The sequence below is a fragment of the Delphinapterus leucas genome, chromosome 11, assembly GCF_059928025.1.
Source record: "Delphinapterus leucas isolate spDelLeu-1000000601 "Yukka" chromosome 11, BTC_Dleu_Yukka2, whole genome shotgun sequence".
Taxonomy (NCBI): Eukaryota; Metazoa; Chordata; class Mammalia; order Artiodactyla; family Monodontidae; genus Delphinapterus; species Delphinapterus leucas.
In genome coordinates this window covers 96349877-96371466 of record NC_143139.1, presented here as the reverse complement: position 1 = coordinate 96371466, position 21590 = coordinate 96349877, and the positions used below count along the sequence as shown (strand labels likewise).

Below are 21590 nucleotides of genomic sequence, written 5' to 3'. Positions count from 1 at the left end.
CTTCCTCAGCACCGTGGTGGAGAGCAGCCATGTCCACCCTGAACTAAGGTATTTCATCCGCCCAAGAACCCCAAGGAGTAATAGGAAGTATTAGTTTTATTTTCTAGATGAGGAAGAGGTTGAGGCTCAGAGAGGTTAAGTATTTGCCCATGGTTATCTAGCTAGTGTGCGGCAGGGATTCATTCACTGTTCATTCATTCTCTCATTATTGCCTCGTCATGCTGGGCGCTGTGCCCACCTCTGAAATACACCTGTGAGTGAGGCAGGCGTGGGCTATGTGTCTGTCTCCCTTCCCAGCCACCCTGAGTTGCTTGAGCAGGCACACTTCCAGAACAGGACTCCTCCACAGGTGCTCGGTGAATGCTGAATGAATGAATGCGTGAATGCTAACATCCTACCCTTACTGGGGCCTTGGTTAGAGCGCCATCCCATCAGGCCCCCAACCTTTAGTTTAGTCGGAGTCATGCTCATGTTCCTCCCTTCTCCCTCTCCTTCAGTCTTCCATCGCCCCTGTCTCACCCAGGAGGAAGTGTAGCCTGGCAGCTACAGGGCAGGCTCTGGGGTGCCTGGCCTGGGTTTGAATCCCAGCTCTGCTGCTTCCTGGCTCTGTGGCCTTGATTAAGTTATTTAAACACTTTTGTGCCTTGTTTCTTCACCTGTAAAATGAGGGTGATAATAGCTGCCTTGTAGGGCTGTTCTGAGAATGAATGTTGCCTAGCACCTAGGAAGTGCTCAATAAATATTGACTTACTGTTATTTCTGCCATCTAGTGAGGACAGGAACCGTGTCCCATACAACTTCGAGGGCAGTTGTGAACCCCTCACCACTCTTACCATGGTGTCTGCAACTGGTTCGGGGCTTGTAAACGTTGGATGAGGGAAGAAAAGGTGGGAGACGGTACTGGACTGCACGTGACTGTCCAGGTTAGAGTTCCACCCACACTGGTGCGCGTCTGATGGCTGTGGGGCACGTGGATGCCGACCCTGTGAGACCCTTGTGAGGGGCAGGACTGCCTGAATGATGGCCAGCTTTTGGCCCCTTATTTTTCCTGCTCTTTTCTCCTACTGTCCTAGGTTTGGCAGGTTTCCTTGTTTTGTCCTACTTGTTTTCTCCCTTCTACCCATCCTGCTCCCTATCAGTCTTGATGTTTTAGTCCAGTAAGTTATTATATCAGCTCATGTTGCCAGTACCCCTCTTAGCAACAGTAACTGATAACTGAAATGACCCCTCATCACCTACTTTTGCCCAGATGCTGTTATGCCTTTGCTGTGTCTGCTGCCGCCTTAGTAGTGATGTTTCTAAGATTATTACTTTCATTTGCTTAATATTTTCATTCTTTTAGTCAGTGAAGCACATGGAAATACATTTAAGTTACAGAGAACATAATATATCAGAAACTTGAATATTCATTCAAATCTGAGTGTTCAAGCTCATCTAACATCTCATTAGAAACCATTACACTATACATTTAGCATCTGTCTCTAAGATTAGGAATATCAGTAAGAAATAAAATACAGTTACTTCAAGGTTAGATTTACTTTTGTTTTTTAAATTTTTATTTTATATTGGAGTATAGTTGATTTATAATGTTGTGTTACTTTCAGGTGTACAGCAAAGTGATTCAGTTATACATATACACACATATCTATTCTTTTTCAGTCTTTTCCCATATGGGTTATTAGAGTATTGAGTAGAGTTCCCTGTTCTGTACAGTAGGTCCTTGTTGATTATCTGTTTTATATATAGTAGTGTGTATATGTTAATCCCAGCCTCCTAATTTATCCCTCCCCCTACCTTTCCCCTTTGGTAACCATAAGTTTGTTTTCTAAGTCTGTGAGTCTGTTTCTGTTTTGTAAATAAGTTCATTTGCATCATTTTTAAAGATTCCACATGTAAGTGATATCATATGATATTTGTCTGATTTACTTCACTTAGGATGATAAATTTACTTTTGAACCTGAACTGTCAGAAGCTTTCATTTTGTAATTCTTAACTTTTCCCATTGACTCAAACCAGGTTGAGAGATTGGATCACCCAAATCATGGAGGTGTTTTTTTTGTTTTTATCAGTATGCTGTTTATTCTTTTTTTATATATATATAAATTTATTTTTAAAAATTTATTTGTTTTTGGCTGCGTTGGGCCTTTGTTGCTGTGCAGGCTTTCTCTAGTTGTGTCAAGCAGGGGCTCCTCTTTGTTGCGGTGCGCGGGCTGCTCATTACAGTGTCTTCTCTCGTTGCGGAGCGTGGGCTCTAGGTGCATGGGCTTCAGTAGTTGTGGCTCGCAGGCTCTAGAGCACAGGCTCAGTAGTTGTGCACAGGCTTAGTTGCTCTACGGCATGTGGGATCTTCCCGGACCAGGGCTCGAACCCGTGTCCCCTGCATTGGCAGGTGGATTCTTAACCACTGTGCCACCAGGGAAGCCCGGAGGTTCTTTTAAAACATTTTAAACTCAGGGACATCTAAGAGTTTGCTTAATCCCACACTCTTTAGGTGAAGGTAGTGGGATGCTGAGAAAATGCCCTAGGTCCCGCAGCTGTTTAGTGGCAAATTTGGAGCGAGTCTTCCAAATTTTGGCCCTGAGAGCCCTTTGTAAGAGTAAAACATGACTTCAGAATCATCAAAAATTAAATTATGTTCAATGCAGCTTTACCAAGTTCATTTGTTTATTTGAGGTATATGAATATCTGTCTGTAATTTTCTTTAAAAACTGGCATTCCCAGCAAGGTGCACCCAGTGATTCCCTAAACCAGACTGATAAACCACCACCATCGCTGCCTCCTGGGGGGAATTAATTGTGTTCAGGCATTCACAACATCCCACTAAGATTAAAGGACATCGGTCCACCAGGATATCCATGCGTGGGTAACAGGTGTCCAGGTAAGGTTGAATGGAGTGAGTCCTGAACACTCTGCAAATGTATACATCAAAGTAATTTTATAAGTTTCATAAATGTTTATTTACTTGAAGCTTTTTAAAAACAAACAAAAAACTGCAGCCAATCTGATTTCTGTATTTACCAAGTGAGAAGTTAGAAGCTGTGATGAGGCTCATTTGTCCCCACTGCAGCTGAAGTCTCCTTTTCACATGGGCTTATTCTTTTCCCTTTTCTGTCCATTTCTTATTCACGTGTAATATTATTGGTGCTATTTCATCTCCTAAAATATCCTCAGGGACTTTCCTGGTGGCGCAGTGGTTAAGAATCCGCCTGCCGATGCAGGGGACACGGGTTCGAGCCATGGTCCAGGAAGATCCCAAATGCCGCGCAGCAACTGAGCCCGTGTGCCACAACTACTGAGCCTGTGCTCTAGAGCCCACGAGCCACAACTACTGAAGCCTGCACGCCTAGGGCCTGTGCTCCACAACAAGAGAAGCCACCGCAATGAGAAGCCCGTGCACCGCAATGAAGAGTAGCCCCTGCTCGCTACAATTAAAGAAAGCCTGCGCGCAGCAATGAAGACCCAACGCAGCCGAAGGAAGGAAGGAAGGAGGGAGGGAGGGAGGGAGGGGAAGGAAGGAGGGAGGGAGGGAGGGAGGGGAAGGAAGGAAGGAAAGAAGGAAGGAAGGAAGGAGAGGAAGGGAGGGAGGGAGGGAAGGAAGGAAGGAAGAAAGAAAGAGAAAGAAAGAGAGAAAGAAAGAAAGAAAAGAAAGAACGAAAGAAAAAGAAGGAAGGAAAGGAAGAAAGGAAGGAAGGAAGGAAGAAAGAAAGAAACAAAGAAAGAAAGAGAAAGGAAAGAAAGAAAGAAACAAAGAAAGAAAGAAATATCCTCAGATTCATTGTGTGAAACAAGTAAGACTCCAAAGGCCAAGGTGTGTTTTGGGGTCATTTTTTCTCTGTGCCTCTTAGGGTGTCTTTCTACCCTTTCTCATGGGTGTGTAATCACCCCCTTAAATGTAGATTGAGGATGTCAGGTTGAACTCTTGCTTTTTTTTTTTTTTTTTGCGGTACGCAGGCCTCTCACTGTTGTGGCCTCTCCCGTTGTGGAGCACAGGCTCCGGACACACAGGCTCAGCGATCATGGCTCACGGGCCCAGCCGCTCCGCGGCATGTGGGATCGTCCCGGACCAGGGCACGAACCCGTGTCCCCTGCATCGACAGGTGGACTCTCAACCACTGCGCCACCAGGGAAGCCCTGACCTCTTGCTTTCTAAACTGTATTTGAGAGGTTCACCAAATATCGTTAGAACCTGTGAGCCCAGAGCCCCTAGTGAAGTAACTGGATAGAGTCAGAGTGGGAAACCGTATGTACCGTGACATTCCCCCAGTCTTGGCTCTGACTGGGAAAGACCCAAACCCCCGAGGTGTGACTGTGAGGGCCTGGCGTGGTCGTGTGGGGCCAAGACGCGATGCTGTATAGCTGTTAGGAGTGATGGGGAGACGGCGTGGACAGCAGTGGAGGTGCTCAGGGTGGCTTGTTGGCCATGACTGCAGCACAGACAGACAGTGGATGACAGGAGAAGAAAGGGCTGAGTAATGAGAATGAAGGCTAGCAGAGCAGAGCCCCGCCACGAGGAGCCCTCATTGGTTTTGACGGCCTTGTGGTGACCAAAAGAGTAGATATTTGGACTTGAAACTGTCACGGGCTTAGCAGTACAGGGTACGTTGAATGAGCAAAGCTATGGAGGCCGGGTGGTCACACCTGAGTGGGAACACACCTGCTTTGGAACTGATGCTGTGCTGAATCAAAGCAGCGCCACATTTGATATTGTGGAATAGCTTCCCTGTTTAGAAAATTTTGTTTTTCTTTAACTTAACCCAACATGATTTTTTTCTGTGGGAGGAAGAGGCCCTGTAGTGTTGGCTAAACAAAATAAGATGTGTTTTTTCCCCCCACTCTTTTTGTCTTTTCTTCTGAACTGTGACATTCCAGGGTCTGAGCCATGTTTGTTTTTGGCAGAATGGCTGTGTCCTAATAGAGTTCTTGAAATTCCCCTTCCTCTCACCAGCTCTTACTTCAGTTTGCAGCAGGCAGTTCTGTGCCATCAAGTGGATGCGAATCCTTTACTAGTTTCAGGAGGTGGTTTTCACAGCAGCACCAAGCTTTGTCTGTGAGAGATGCTGACTGTTTTTTTCATCTCTGGAAGTACCTTTGAGTGTGTTCGGCCCACACTGCCCGCCCTTGTAGGTGCTTCTGGAGGACCCTTCCCTCCCGGTCTGGGGCCTGGGACTTGCCCAGTTGTGGCATGTGCTTCCCTTGGTAGCGGACAACCTTTAAAACTGAGCATCTCGCAGTGCACAAGCTGCTTTCCATTGTTGAAGTCAATGCACTACACAATGTTCCAGAGATATAAGTCTCTTTATTTGCTGATCTCTATCTCTTCCTTTGAGGAATGTTCACTTTTCCAGATGAAATCATTGGCAACAAAATAGTCTGTGCTGGACATTTGAGCCATTAAAAAAAAGCGTTCCTGCTTTGCTAATGGTGCAGAGGAGTGCATTACCTCAGGCCCTACTCCCTGGACACCGGCCGGGTGGGAGGTGGCTTGAGGGCCAGAGAGAAGCAGGAAAGCCCGTCCTTTCTCTGGAGGGACTGACTGGACATACAGGAATAGCCTGAGCTGGAGGCAGAGAGGACCCAGGAGCTTGTGGGCGCCCATGGTGGTCAGGCCCCGCGGCTGAGCAGGAGAAGGGCTTCCTGTGTGGCTGCTGGTAGACAGCCGGGACTGAGCCACGCATCCCGCACGGTGGTTACTAAACCCAACTGTGGTTTAGTTTAACATGTGCAGAGTGTTTATAAGAGAGTTCTAACCAGTAGAGTTAAAGCATCTTCATAAGTTAAAGCATCTTCATACCTGGGCATAAATGCCCCAGCATTTTCCATCTGTGGATCTTCAGTCTGTATGAATCAAAACTACCCAGACTTTTCAGTTCAACTTTTCTCCTCCTGAATTCATCCAGCAAGTTTTTACTGAATGACTGCTCTATGGTCTGACTTGAGTTTTGAAAGCATCCCTGTGAAGGGCAGTGGGGGAGCCAGGACACCACTGGGAGATGACTGCGGTTATGCAACGGAGAGGTGCCGGGGCGAGGGCTTTGGACACCTCTGAAGAGGAGGTGGTCAGTCCTCTCTCGAGGCTGTGGTGCAGTCACGTGGCACAGAGGGCCCCTCCTTCATTCCAGCACAGGCCATTAACAAAACAAAGTAGGGTATTTTTTATTAACTAGTTGCTGTATCCTAAAAGTATTACATGGTGATAGTCAAAATTTTCAAACTGGTTAGAACGAGATGAAATGTGAGAGCCCAACCCCCCCACGTCTGAGACCCCGCTGGGACTTGCTGTGAGTTGGCACACTTTGGTGGGTACCTAATTGTGTTTTAATACAGTGGGATCAGATTATATCACCGTGCTACAACCCACTGATGCCACTTGATATGAGGGAACACCGATGTGCCATTCTTTCGCGTCTGTGCACACAGCTCCCCGCCCTCTCTCTCCTCTGGCTACCTGTGTTCCACTCCAGAGGTGTATCGGCACTTGTGACTCTTGATGGACAGTGAGGTGGTTTTCAGTGTCTTATTTTTCTTGCTGTTGAAAACAGGGCCACAGTGAACATCTACCTTTAATCCTTGGGTGAGTTTATCTGTAGGAAAAGTTTTAGAAGAAATAGTTGGGTCAAAGGCTAGGTGTTTCTCTGTGGTTAAATATATCACATGTTGAGAGGCAGCACAGGTACAGATAGGTATGGAACACTATGCATATATATGTGCTTGGTTTTCAATAGCATATCTTACAAGCACTTGAGGCTTGAATTTTTATCTGCTAGCACAGATACAAGATCTGAGTTACCAGGCAGCTCACCAGTGATGCCGACCATTCCTCCCTGGAGTCCTCAGTGGCACCTCAGGCAAGCCTGTGGGCTCCTGCCCTGCTGGGACTGGAACAGTGACCTCTGTTCCCTGGGGCCTCCCTCTGCTGGAAAGGCCCCTCCCCGTCCTTCACACCCCCACTTGCTCTCCACCTTGGGTCCTCCCGACCACTCTACCTTCACAAGTCCTTCCCCCTGTTCTTCCCTCCACTCTCTCATAACGCCTTATTTACCTCCGTTCTAGCCCTTTCCACACTCGTGGCTGTTTTTACTTTACTGTGTGTCAGTCTGCCCTATTAGGACGTCAGGCCCAGGCAGGCAGGGACCGTGTCTGTCTTGTACACTGCTCCAAACCCTGGACTTAGAAGAGTGCCTGGCGCATAGTAAGTACTCAAACATCTGTTTGTAGAATGAATGGGTAAATCCACTCCTTACTTAAGGATTGATCCTCTCCTCACTCCAGGCCAAACAGTGGCTTAGAAGAAATTGTAGTCACTTCTAATGAGTGAAGAATTTCCCACCCTGGGTAATGAAGGAGGAACAAACCTTAGATCCAGTGTGTGCTCACAGCGAGGTCTGCAGGGCAGTACAGGCCGAGCCAGTGTTGTGTGTGGGCAGCAGTGAGGACGCCTTCCTTCTGTGCTGCCTTCTGGAGTTACAGAGATTAGAGATGGCTTCTCCAAGGCTGACTTTCAGAGAGATGAGCAACATGTGCCTTCTCTCGGAATGTTCTTTCTTTATAGTAATAGCCTTTTGGCCTAATGACCTGTTCTGTTTTTATTTCTTGGAATGAATTAAGGGCATTAAGGGCGAGCTGAATGTACTTATGTAATTTGTACCTTTCTTTACTTGATATATGTGTTATCAAGCCCGGAGGGGAGGAAAGATGTTATGCCAGCTCCCAACCTGGACCAAGGGCACCCTTGACAGCCTCTGTTAACCTCTGATACTCTGTGCACCATTTTGGGAATGGCTCTGACTCATGGTGTGTACTTACATCAGTGGCAGAAGTCATTGGAGTCCAGAGATCTGGGAACCATTTCCCCCACCTCGGTCATTCCTGGATTCCTGAATGTATTCAGCAAGCATCTTTTGAGGGCCTACTGTGTTCCCAGGACACACATGAGGGACCACGAATGTGTTTTTCAGGACTGAGAGGGGAAGGAGGAGGGGGGATGATTTGTACATCTTTACACTTAGGATTTTCTTGCTCTCAAGGCTCAAATTTGTTGCTTTTACACCTTCAATGGGCAGAAACACACTGCCCCTACCCCTTGTGCAACTGGAATTTTAAAGTCTCTGAGGGGAGCCTGCCCACTCCACTGATGACCAGCAGTCCCCTGAGTGGCCACAGCAGAGCTTCGCTCCTCCCAGAGGCCTCAGAAAAGGAGGGAGAGGTTGGAAATCCCCACCTGCTATTCACTCACTCAGATCTTTGTTGAGCACCTATTGTGTGCAGCACTGGGGGGCACTAGAGCCGAGTGGTAAGTGAGACACGTGGCAGAGCCTGCAGTCCAGGGCTTCCCCTGCACCTCCCCACCTGTGAGACCTCCAGCCTGGCCTCCTCCCTGTCCTTTAACCAGTCTCCTCCTGTTTTATGTGACTGGAAGTCCCTGTGATCTTATCATCTAGGTCACTAGCTTCCTCTTTAATCTTGTCATTCTCTTATACACACCAAACATTAAAATGTTTATTTTGGTAATAAGGTTCTTAAAAATTAAAAAAAATTTACTTACTTCCTAATCACTCCTTTTTCATAGCAGCCTGTTCCTGTTTTACGGGTGCAATAACCCTTGACTTTCTTGGAGAATTCTTACCAGCGTTTATAGAATTTCTCTCTTGTTCCCTGAAATATCTGTGTTTTCCCCAGAGATCAATTCAAAGTAAAAGTTGTCCTGCTTATCCTGGTCCTACTCTTTCATGGTTTGGGTTTTTATTTCATTATTATTTATTTAATGGTTGAAGATCCTTGGTTATCAGTTCATGTTCATGAAAGAAGAGGGTTGATTAGCATTAGAGGGTTGGAGCATTAGAAGCTGATCTGGGTTTCCCTGTTGGCCTCTGCCTTAAGAGGGAGGATGTCTGCGTTTCTGCAGAGGCTGGGCAAGGCCCCAGGTGGGCCTCCCTGAAGGGTGTCTGGACCTGATGGTCACAAGTGCAGTTTTAAAAATTACTGTGATGATTGCTCCTCGGTCCCCCTCCCCCAGCTCTGTGCTCTGTTCGGCACCCCTGCCCTGGGAAGGCTCGTCCCCACCCTGGCCTCTGGGATGGTTTTCTTAGTTTCCTCCCAGCCCAGACCTGTCTGCTTTCCTCTGGCACATCCTGCCTGCTGCTCTGTCGCTGCACTATTACAGGTTCCTTCTTGTCAACCTAGTGGGCCCTTAGGGGCAGGGAGGGAGAGATGTGTGCACCTCTTTTGAACTGACTGTTTTAGTGTGATTTGGGGGAGAGAAACAGAGTTGAAGGAAATACATGGGGAACATATATTCTTGTCTGTTTCACCTGTTGTGATGGGAAGGGATCAAGAATAACTCAGTATACACTACCTCATCCCAAAAGCTCATTTCAGAGCGGTTGTTTGGGATTCAGATATTTTCCTGTCACCAGGTTAGAGTGTAAAAGCCTGTTTCAGCGTGTTTGGTGCGCAGTGTAGCCCACAAGATAGAATTAGGACCGGGCCCACGAGCAGGAAGAGTGTCTGACAGGAGCGCTCTCCCTCACGTGCAGCATGTGTTCCGAGGTAGCGGAACTCATTCAGCATTGTCGTCGAGTCCTGTAGTTCAGTTTCTTTAGGGAGAAATAGTCAGTCAACTGCTGGGTGCTAGACAGTCTGAAATATACTACAGAAGTGCCAGACTCAGTACCTGTCCTTGGGAAGAGCAGTACTAACTCACTTGTCTGTCACTTTGCACTTTCCCAAAGCTCTTCCATATCCGTTATCACCCCTGAGCCTCTTCATACTTGGGAGGGCAGGAGCACCAGTGCTGCCCTTGCCTTCCAGAGGCGGACAGGGCCATACGGAGGGATGGGGGCCGCGCTCCCAGAGGTGAAGCTAACACTTGTTTTCCACCCATCCTCACGCTGTCTTCTAAGGAACTTCACCTTCCTGTTGAGATGCACCCAATTAATTTTTAAATATACATTTATGTTGTTGGCATTGATAAATGGATCTTAGGAGCATTCAGTACTATTTGGCATTAGCGACCGGCTTGTGCCATAGCAAGTCTTTTGAGACCCTGAAAGAATGAAGGAAGCAGAACTAGGAAATGTGCCCAACCTGATCTCCCTTTGAAGCAAAGTCTGCAGGTTCTCTTGTTGTCCTCAGAAGTCTCAGGTTCCCCAACTTACATGTTTCTTTACCCAGAGTGTACTGAAACCAGGTTCATTTTTATGGTTAAAGATGTTTGTGTGTGGAAAAAAAATTCTGAGTAATATTCCCTGACAGGTCAGGGTCTTTGGCCCTTAATAAGACAGCTCTGAGAATCAAGCCCCCTTTCTAGGGAGCAGCCTCCCAGCCAAGCAGGCTTCCCAGAGCTGGGAATGACTCAGGCTGGAGTTGAGGTGTCCTGCTAGGGTTGGGCAATATGGAGTCAGACAGGCTGGGTTGAGTCACGGCCTCGCATTTGCAAGCTGTGGGGCCCCTGGCGAATGGTTTGTACCTCGGTTGCCTTCCTGTAAAATGGGCACAGTAATCCACTTTTGCAGGGTTTTTGAGGAACAAAAATAATATGTCTAAAGCTGGTGCTAAGATATGCCCGGTATGTGGAAGCTGCTTAGATGTTGGTTTATGCCTATCCTGGGCTCCAGGTGGAGCAACAGAACCACACCTGTTGAAGCAGGCTTGCTTTACTTGACACAGACATGGCTGACTTCAGCCCAGGGAGCCTTCTTTGGGGCCGTCTTTCAGTCATTAGATAGTTACTGAACACCTGAGTGGTGCCATTAGGCAGCTCTTCTAGTTCCTTCCTTGGTGGCTTTGGTTTCACTGTGGGATTGAGCGTGTTCCTGGGGTGCGACCTGGTCTGTAGCTGGTTCCCCCGCAGGAGGGGGGCATACTAAAGTGAACCTGCACACACTAGAACAGAGCACCAGTGTGTGGCTGGACATTCAGGGGCTTTGTTCAGAAATCTTATTTTTCTCTTTGTGTGTAGGCTGTGCCCTGTGCCCTCTCCTCTTACCTTAGACTTATTTGTCTGCAGCTTCAGGCCCCCTATTCACACATGTCCACCCCTATTCCCACCCCACTTTGCACTTTAAGGAGGGAATTAAGTGATGACTGGAAATAAGCTTTGAGGGAAGAGCATGCATTGTGTTGTCTTTGAGTGATGGAACTATGGATAATCTTTCTTCCTGTTCTTCCTTTCTCTCCCAAAATCTCTTCTCTGAGTTTTCTATGGAAAACATGGGTTATTTTTGTTTTTATAAGTTACAAATACATTAAAAGAAAAAAACGTCGCAAGTTGATTGGTACATTAAGACCCCATAGCATTGAGTATCACAGTTTTTCTTGTCTTATATAAATTTGTAGAGCAGATATCCTGTGATTTTATTTAGATTGTCATCAAGCATTTACTACCAATTTCACTTTAATTACAGTACTAAAAGGGCAAAGAGTATTCTGTTTGTGTTTGACAAATTTAACGTTTGAGTATCTCCTGATTTTCCCATTATTCTAGTCTAGTTTAGTTTTTCATTTTTACTTAAAAGAAATTGAGGTCTAGCCTACAAGCTGTTTGTATTCCCAGCACTAGTTCAGTTCTTGAAATTTATATCTTTATTGAATGCATGAATGAGGCTCCCCAAGAGCAGCTGATGGTGACAGGTTTTCCCTTCTTTCCAGTTTTAAGTTGACACAAGACCAGTGTGTCATTAAGCCACATGATGCTTTCTGTGCTCCTTTCTTCCAGTGCCCTCCTGACCATCTCTGAGCTTGGCTATCGCTGGTATGACTCAAGAGGTCATGTGGACCCAGGGATAGTGGTTGATCGTGATGCTAGTCAAATCCTGGCCATAAAAGAATGAATCTAACTGTTCGTCATGGAGAACAATTCTTGAGTGAGCCCTGAAGGCTGAGAGCTGATTCTGTTACTTTTATAAAATCACCAATCATGGATTTCCAGGGACAGATGAGATTTTCTTGGCCTCTCTTAACCCATCTTGTCAACCCCTCTTGCCCCTCCCCTCTTCCCCTGCTTACAGATAGGAAGCTCTTCTCCTGTGTACCTAAGCAGAGCCTATTTGCCTGTAAATCCCTTTCTAGCTTTTCCCACATCCTGTGGAGGAAGAGACCTGACTTTGCTTTCTTGATATTTTCATAGCATTTTATTCATAATACCTATAAACTACTAATTATATGTAATGTACTATAATAGGAAGAACTTGAATTTTAGAAGCACAGAACCTGGTTTTGAACCTTGATTTCACAGTTTGTCACCATTTATAATTTTAAGCAAGTTACTTGACCTCTAAGTCTCCCAAGGCATTAGAAATAAAAGCAAAAGCAAAAAAAAAAAAAAAAAAAGATGGAACCCACTTACAATCTTTTGTACAGCAAAGGAAACCATAAACAAAACAAAAAGACAACCTACAGACTGGGAGAAAATATTTGCAAATGATGCATCCAGCAAGGGCTTAATTTCCAAAATATACAAACAGCTCATACAACTCAACAACAAAAAACAAAACAACCCAATAGAAAAATCCACAGAAGATCTACATAGACATTTCTCCAAAGAAGGCATACAGATGGCCAACAGGCACATGGAAAGATGCTCAGTGTCGCTAATTATTAGAGAAATGCAAATCAAAACTACAATGAGGTACCAGTCAGAATGACCATCATTAAAAAGTCTACAAATAACAAATGCTGGAGAGGGTGTGGAGAAAAGGGAACCCTCCTACACTGTTGATGGGAATGTAAGTTAGTGCAGCCACTATGGAAAACTGTATGGAGATTCCTCAAAAAAACTAAAAACAGGGCTTCCCTGATGGCACAGTGGTTGAGAGTCTTCCTGCTGATGCAGGGAACACGGGTTCGTGCCCCGGTCCAGGAAGATCCCACGTGCCGCGGAGTGGCTGGGCCCGTGAGCCATGGCCACTGAGCCTGCGCGTCCGGAGCCTGTGCTCCGCAGCGGGAGAGGCCACAAGAGTGAGAAGCCCACGTACCGCAAAAAAAACACACAAAAAACAAACTAAAAACAGAACTACTATATGATCTAGCAATCCCACTCCTAGACATATATCCAGACAAAACTATAATTCAAAAGATACATGCAGGGACTTCCCTGGTGGTCCAGTGGGTAAGACTCCATGCTCCCAATACAGGGGGCCTGGGTTCGTTCCCTGGTCGGGGAACTAGATCCCGTATGCCACAACAAAGGATCCTGCATGCCGCAACTAAGACCCAGTGCAGCCAAAATAATACTTTTAAAAAACAAAAACAAGAAAACAAAAGATACATGTACCCCTTAGTTCATAGCAGCACTATTCACAATAGCCAAGACATGGAAGCAACCTACATGTCCATTGACAGATGAATGGATAAAGAAGATGTGGTATATATATTCAATGGAATACTACTCAGCCATAAAAAAGAATGAAATAATGCCACTTGCAGCAACATGGATGGACCTAGAGATTATCATACTAAGTGAAGTAAGTCAGGAAGAGAAAGACAAATACCATATGATATCACTTATATGTGAAATCTAAAATATGACACAAATGGGGGACTTCCTTGGTGGTCCAGTGGTAAAGAATCCTCCTTCCAATGCAGGGGACACAGGTTCAATCCTCCAATCCCTGATTGGGGAACTAAGATCCCACATGCTGCGGGCAACTAAGCCCGTGTGCCACAACTACTGAGCTTGCGCACCTCAACTAGAGAGCCCGTGTGCCGCAAACTACAGAGCCCGTGCACTCTGGAGCCTGTGTGCCATAACTAGAGAGAAGCCCGTGGGCTGCAACGAAGAGCCTACACGTCACAACGAAAGATCCCGCGTGCCACAACTAAGACCCAATGCAGCCCAATAAATAAATAATAAATAAATAAAATATTGTAAAAAATAAATTAAAAAAATAAAATATGACACAAATGAACCTATCTATGAAACAGAAACAGACTCACAGACATAAAGAACAGGCTTGTGGTTGCCAGGGGGAGGAGGGATGGATTAGGAGTTTGGGATTAGCACATGCAAACTGTTATATATAGAATGGATAAACAACAAGGTCCTACTGTATAGCACAGGGAACTATATTCAGTATCCTGTGGTAAACCATAATGGAAAAATATAAAAAAGAATGTATATATATGCATAACTGAATTACTTTGCTATATAGTAGAAATTAGCACAACATTACAAATCAACTGTACTTCAATAAAAAATATTTTTAAAGTTACTTGACCTTTAGTTTCACATCTGCAAAAAAGAAAATAAAAATGCCTACCCCATGGGACTCTTATGAAAAAATAAATGAGATTGTAGAATATAGCTAAAACTGTGCTTAGGGACTTCCCTAGTGGTTCAGTGGGTAAGACTCCGTGCTCCCAATGCAGGGGGCCTGGGTTCGATCCCTGGTCGGGGAACTAGATCCTGCATGCATGCCACAACTAAGACCTGGTGCAGCCTAAATTAAAAAATAAATAGTAAAAACAAAGACAAAAAACACAAAAAAACCAAACCAAACAAAAAAACACTGTGCTTAGAAGGAAATTTATAGCTTTAAATGCATACATTAGAAAAGAAAGGCTGAAAATTAGTGAATTAAGCTTTAATTTCCAGAAGTTAGGAAAAGAACAACTTGAACCTAAACATGGTAGAAGAAAGGAAATAATAAAGGGAAAAAAATCAAGGAAAAAGAAGACAAATATTCAACAGACAGTTGAAAGAAAGCTAAAAGTTGATTCTTTGGGGAATTCCCTGGCAGTCCAGTGGTTACGACTTGGTCCTCTCACTGCCAGGGGCCCGGGTTCAATCCCTGATCAGGGAACTAAGATCCCACCAAGCCACCCGGCGTGGCCGGGAAAAAAAAAAAAGGTTGATTCTTTGAAAAAAAGAATAATCAATAAACCTTTGATGAGACTGATGAAGAGAAAAGGCACAAAAACCTAATGTCAAGAATGAAAAGGGGAACATTACTACAGGTCTTTCAGTCTTTAAAATGATCATAAGAGGATAATATAAACAGCTTTTTGTTAATATATTTGAAAAAATGAACTGGATTCTCTAGAAAACCACAACTTTACAAAATCATCACAAAGAAATAGAAAATATGTGAATAGTCTACTTTTTAACTAGAATCTGTCATTAGGACTGCTTAAAGAAAACTCCAGGCCCAGATTATTTCACTGACAAATTCTGCCAAACATTTAAGGAAAAATAAAGCCAATCTTACACAAACATCCATATGTGATAAAAGCTCTTAGTAGAATTGTAGTAGAAGGAATCTTCCTTAACCTGAAAAGTGATATATTTTTAAAAAATCCTATAGCAAACATTATACTTAATGGTGAAATGTTGAATACTTCATCTTTGAGACCAGAAAGGATCTCCACATTTTATTGTAAGTCCTCTCCGGTGCAAAAAAGCAAGGAAAAGAAATAAAAGCCCTAAGAATTGCAAAGGAAGAAATAAAACTGTCATTATTTGAATATGATATGAATGTGTATATAGGTCATCCAAATGAATTTATAGATAATTAGAAATAATAATTACAAAAAAAGGAAATAAATAGTGCAAAGTTGGTGAATACATGGTAAGTATACAAAAACCAGTTGCTTTATATGTTAGCAATAAACAGTTAAAGTGAAAAAATTTTTAAGTACTGTTTATAATATCCATGTCGTATTAAATGCTGAGTAGTGCACTGACCAGAGGTGTGCGTGAACTCTATAAAAAGAGTACAGATCAATATTGAGAGAAATTAAAGAAGGCCTGAACAAATGAAATGCATTCCATGGATTAGGAGACTCAGTATTGTAAAGATGTCCATTAACTCAGACTGGTCTGAGGATTCAACGAGATCCTGATCAAAATCCCAGCAGAGTTAGTTGGTTCGTTGGTTGGTTGGAACTGAACAAGGAGATTTTAAGGCGTATATGGAAATGCAGAGGGCCGTGGGACTTCCCTGGTGGTCCAGTGGTTAAGACTCTGTGCTCCCAACACAGGGGGCCTGGGTTCGATCCCTGGTCAGGGAACTAGAGACCTCATGCTGCAGCTACAAGATTCCCCCATGCTGCAACTAAAGATCCCGCATGCTGTAACTAAAAGATCCCCCGTGCCGCAACTAAGACCCAGTGTAGCTAAATAAATACGTACATGCATACATCCAAGCATAGCCAAGCTGCTCTTGAAGAATAAAGTCGGAGGACTTCTTCAGCTAGATACCAAGAATTCTTATAAGATTGTGGTAATTAAGACAATGTGGTATTGTCACAAGAACAAACAGAATACAGAATAGGGAGCCTACATAAAGATCCACACATCTGTGGACAATGGTGGCACTGCAGAATATGGAAGTAAATAAGCTCTTTTTAACAAATAATGCTGGAAAGTTGGATATCCATATGGAAAAAAATGAAACTTATATATCATATCACATATAAAAATAATTTCTGGGTATGAAAAGTAAAAACCAACCAAAACAAAACCATTTAAAAGATAATAAAGGTAAATTAATATCTTTATGACCTCAGCATAAGAAAAGACTTCTTAAACAGGACATAAAAAGCACTAACTATAATAGAAAATATTGATGTTAGACTATATTAAAATTAAGAATATTTATGCAACAGATGACACCGTTAAGCAATGAAAAGGTAGGACATAGGGCAACGCATACAATTTATACAAGACATTAGTGAGGGAAATCAGATTAAAATCAGTGTCGCAACTCACATGCACATGAAGGCTAAGATCAGCAGACTGTCCGTGAGGACTGGACTTTAGTAGTAACTCATAAAGAAACAGCAGCAAGTGTTTGTTTTTCACATTTTATGTTCTAGAAGATTTGAGCTCAGCACTGAGGTAGTTACTGTCAGTGGTTAAGAGTATGGCTGGTGTGAACCCGCCTTTATTCAGATCTCAACTCCACCACTTGGGCAAGCTCCTTACCCTTTCTGTGACTCAGTATCCCTTTAACAAGGAGCATGTTGCTAACACTTCCCTCAGAGGGTTGTCATTAGGATTAAATGAAGGCCCCAGGACCCCAGGTCACAGCCCATGGCAGGGCCTCCCTCAATGGAAGCTCATCCTAGGCCAGCACCCTTGCAGATTGCCAGCACATGCAAGACACTTAGTGCAGTGTCTGGCTCATGAGGATGTCTTCCCAGGCATTAGGTGATGACTGGCCTCCCCATTGCTGAGTGAAGGAGGGCTGGTGATAGTATCAGGGTGGTAGGGGAAGCCTCGTACAAGTGCTTATCCCAGTAGCAACAATCATGGGAAAACAAAAAGCAAATCCAGCCCCAGTCACTGGCATTTCTCACTATCTTTTGGTGGTTTGCTGGTTGGTGATTTTAAGAGCAATGGCTACCACTTCTAGGGTGTCAGATGTATGCCACATGACTTTGATTCCCTGTCTCTAATCTTCCTTCAGTCCTGTGAGGAAAATATTCTCATTCTTATTTTATTGAGGGGCTGACTCTTGGAAGAGGTGCCACTGCTTCCCACATATTAGTGACATTTGAAGTCATAGGAAGGGATGAAACATTGCTGGGAGGTACAGGAAGAGCCTCAAGAATGGACCATGGGGCGTACCAGTGATGGGGAGAGGGAGAGGGGGTTATCAGAGAGGGAGGAGAGACCAGGATCACTGAGGGTGGTACAGGGTGCTTTGGGAGGGGTGGACGGTTGGGCAGGACCCCTACTGCAGGGCAGGAAAGGGGAACCTTGGGAGATGCTGGTTGAGAATTCCGCTTGGGCGACCGCGGCGGCCTGACCTCAAGCCCCACAGAAGTTGGTGTGGCTCTGTGAATGTCAGAGATGAGTTTTCAGGTCAACTGGTGCTTTAATACCAGTTGGGTTTTCCTCTGTGGTACAGACCCTGGTCCCCCAGGCCCCTCTTTTTTTTCCTGTCTGCCTTACGGCTGTCATGTGGAGCCGAAGGGAAGAGTGAGGACACTTGGAGCCAAGGGTGTTGGCCTAGGACGAGGCTCTCACTGAGGGAGGCCCTGCCATGGGCTGCAACCTGGGATCCTGGGGCCTTCATGCACCATTTCGTCTAACCCTCACTCAAACCTGGTAGAACACAGCTCAGGAAGCTGGGGCTCAGAGACCAGAATGGCTTTCCCATGGTCACCTAGCTCATCAGTGGTAGAGCTCGTGAATCTGAGCTTTCCTGATTGCCACCATCCTAGGCTTTCATCTACATTATCTCACTAACTCTTTGGGCAGGAGATCTTCAGTTCTTCCTCTTACTTTCTTTGTCTACTTGGGTTTTTTTTTATGCCTTGCCTCGGTTTCCTCTCTAGGACTTTGAATGTCTTTGCTGACTTCTGACCTCTTAGAGGAGACTGAACAGATCTGCTTTGAGGCTTCAGAAGGAAAGTGTCATCAATTCTGAATTATTACAAGTCAGAAGTGAAGTGGTGGCACGGAGCTTCCAAAAGTCAGTTATTAATATAAATGGAAGGCCTTGCACAGTTTTACAGAAAGAGATTGGCCTTCCTGATTTTGTTTTACTTAGATTATGGCATTTACTTAATGACATCCATATATAAGCTTGGAGAATGTGTAAGTGGGGAGATGGGCAACAAGAGCTGAGAATCTGTGCAGGGGAGCTGGTTCTGCATTAGAAGCAACTCTAAACAACACACACACAGATAGGTGAGCTGACTGCAGTCGTTGCACGTTGGGCTGTGGCTGCGTGGGGTGCTGGTGGGGTCAGCTTGGCCTTGATCTTGGGAATGTCGCAGTCGCTGAGCACAGTGCTTTGGTGAGAAACAGGTCCCTGGACTGACAGGGAAAATTACCAAGTTGCCACTCTGTGACTTGGGCAAAGAAAGATGGACTTTCCTTGTTTCCACTGGTCAGGTATACACATGCCTCATCTCCAGTGCCCTCTGCAGGTCTGGTGTTTCTTGGTTTTGTTACTGGGCAGGGCATCTGTACCCGGTGATTCAGTTTCTTGCTCCTAGAAGTCTGTGTCTGTTCGTGCTTAGCCTGGTGGCAATCTCTTCTTGGCTCCTGGCACTTAGTAGGCTCTTAATAAATCTTGTGCAGAACTCATCTTCTGTTAGTGTCTAAACCAGGGCTGAACCCAGGCAGAAAATGAATTCCTGAAAATGAGCTTTTCAGGTGTCAAGCTGCTTCTCTGCCCAGAGCAGGCCCCCGATCTCCCTGCACCTGTCCCCTGCAGCTGCTCCCCGGAGCTGGCCAGGCAGCCCAGCCAGTGGCTTGATTTGGCCACTTTGAGACTAGCCTGAGCCGAAAGCCCAGATATTCCCTGAGGAGCCTGGAGCAGAGACCAGCTGCTCTGGGTAGAAAACTTTCTGCTGCTGCAACCATGGACTGGGGTGCTTCTGGGAGGGCCCTGGCTAAGAGCATCGGATTCCACAGGAAGGGAATGCTGTGAAACGTAGCACCAGGGCCCAGGCCAGAGAAGCCTGTCCAGCCTTTATTTATATCCCAGGGATGAAAAGGACACGCTGCCTCTGTGATTATGGAGCAGAGATCCTACCAGCATGCTGTCTGCAAGAGTGCGTGTGTGGCACCCATGCGACTCTGCCTGGTTACAGAGTGCGTGCATTTGGAGTATTTGGCTTCGAGGTACCATAATTTGCTCTTTACTTCAAATTTATTGTCCGTACAGAGCTGTATTCAAGTTTGGAAGCTGTGAAATACATCAGATTAAACCCTTTAATTAGCAATTAGATCTTAGGTTATAAGATACCTGATTTATTTAAATTTGAGATCATTTTTAGAAAACATCTTGGTATGATAGAGAGAACATCACCTTAACAAACAGGCACAGTTGGTGTCCTGCTGGTCTCCACCATTCGTTGCTTGGGTGACCGTGGACAAGTTACTTAGCCTCCCTTAGCATCAGTTTTCTGAGCTGTAAAGTAGAGATAAAAGTAATGATAGTGATAATAATTACTATCTAATAATAATTACATTATCATTTACTACATAGCACTTACTGGAGACCACGTACTGTTCACCCCTGTATGTCCTGCTGCATTTTTACCCTCACAGTAATTCCTTGCAGTATTGTCTCTCTTTTACAGATAAGGCCACTGAGGCACAGAGAGCTTAGGTACCTTGCCCACTGTTGCCCAGCTAGTGAGTAATGGGTCTGGGATTAGAGCCCAGGCAGCTGGTATTCCTTACTCTGCTTCTAGACTGTCTCACAGGGAATCACGAGGATTAAGTAGGATAACATGTGGGAAAGTACCTAGAACAAAGCAAAGTCTTGCACCTTGTAAGTGTAACAATGTAGATCACTCTGCCTACCCTGCCCTACCTTCTCCCTCCTCTGGCTAAGCTGAGGCTTTGGACTCCTGACTGCGGCAGTTAGGAAAGTTTCAGATCTCTGGCTGTGTGGTCTGAATGCAGGGTGATATATAAGGGAGGGTGGAATCACTTTTTCACCAAGAAGTCAGGGAATCTCATCTGGTTGTGGAACGGGTCATTCCATCAACGTGATTTGTGCTTGTGAATATAGCGGGGGGTCCTTCAACTTCTTCCCTCTGGCGAGGGAAATACTCACCCTGTTACCCTTGCTCGGATTTAGAACTTTACTCTTTCTAACTGACCCTCACACAGACTGTGTCAGAATAAACTGGTCTGAATTGGGGCATCAATGGCTGAAATGAGCCAGTCATGGAAAGGGGGAGACAGCGCCCAACACAAGCAAAGCCTGGTGGAAACTCGGTGGAGAGTGGAGTCAGGTGTCGAAGGTGGGTTATTTCCACTCACATTTTACCCCAGGTCCTAGTCCTGTCGGATGGGTAGGACAGGCTGGAACAGAGTGAGCCCCAAGATGCAGGGACTCTGCTTTGGCGTGTTCTCCTCACAGGTTCTCTGTCCCCTTCTCCAAGAGATGAGGCCAATTAAGGTTATCAGTCTGTTGATTTAAGCACAGGGACTGTTTGCAGAAAGCTCTTTGAGCTCCTCAGTTAAGATGTTGAAAGGTTTACTTGTTACTGTGAAATACACACACACATGCATATAACACACACATGTATGTTAGTGCCAAGTTTAGAGTTTATTGACTTTCTCCCACCAAAAGGAGACATTTTAGACTGCTCTGTACTGAAGGCAGTAATGGAAATGGAAGTTGTGAAATGGAGGTGGCTTGCTTTTTTACCTTGGGAATTTAAAACCACAATGATATGTTTTTCTTTTATAGGTTTGTCCACGGATTTTGAGCATCTGAAGCTGAGCTCTGAATTTAAGCATTCCCTGCTGCTCCCTCACCCTTTGAAGAGATGTCTGTCACTTATGATGATTCCGTTGGAGTCGAAGTGTCCAGCGACAGCTTCTGGGAGGTAATGCCCATGATTTCTTCTGGATGAATACAGAGACCAAGCCAATTGTGTCTGACACCCCCTCCCTCTTTTGTGGCCGGGATTTGGGGGATGAGATGAACATACCCCAAGACCAGCCAGGCATTTGTGGTCAGATCTAGGTGGCAGCAGGTATGGCTTAGCTCTCAGTGAAGGTGGTAGACTTACCTTGTTAGGAGAGTTGGATTAATGAGAGAGGTTAGAGGTGTTAATTAAGGTCTTGTCAATTTGTCCATTCTCAGAGCTTCCTTTCCACGTTTAGCCTTGATATG

General features: G+C 45.1%; 1 protein-coding gene across 3 annotated transcripts in view; it reads left to right on the top strand.

The window, feature by feature from the left end:
* The window catches only part of PACSIN2 (protein kinase C and casein kinase substrate in neurons 2), a 141432-nt gene that overhangs the window by 78371 nt on the left and 41471 nt on the right, over positions 1–21590 (top strand). For 2 of the 3 annotated variants that reach the window (XM_022597153.2, XM_022597152.2), the window contains exon 2: positions 21162–21300. In XM_022597153.2, coding sequence (XP_022452861.1) covers positions 21241–21300 — 60 coding nt within the window. In that variant the 5' untranslated portion in view covers positions 21162–21240. Of the gene's footprint in view, positions 1–19439; positions 19577–21161; positions 21301–21590 lie in introns of those variants that run through there. The other variant, XM_089921413.1, reaches the window with a different exon arrangement.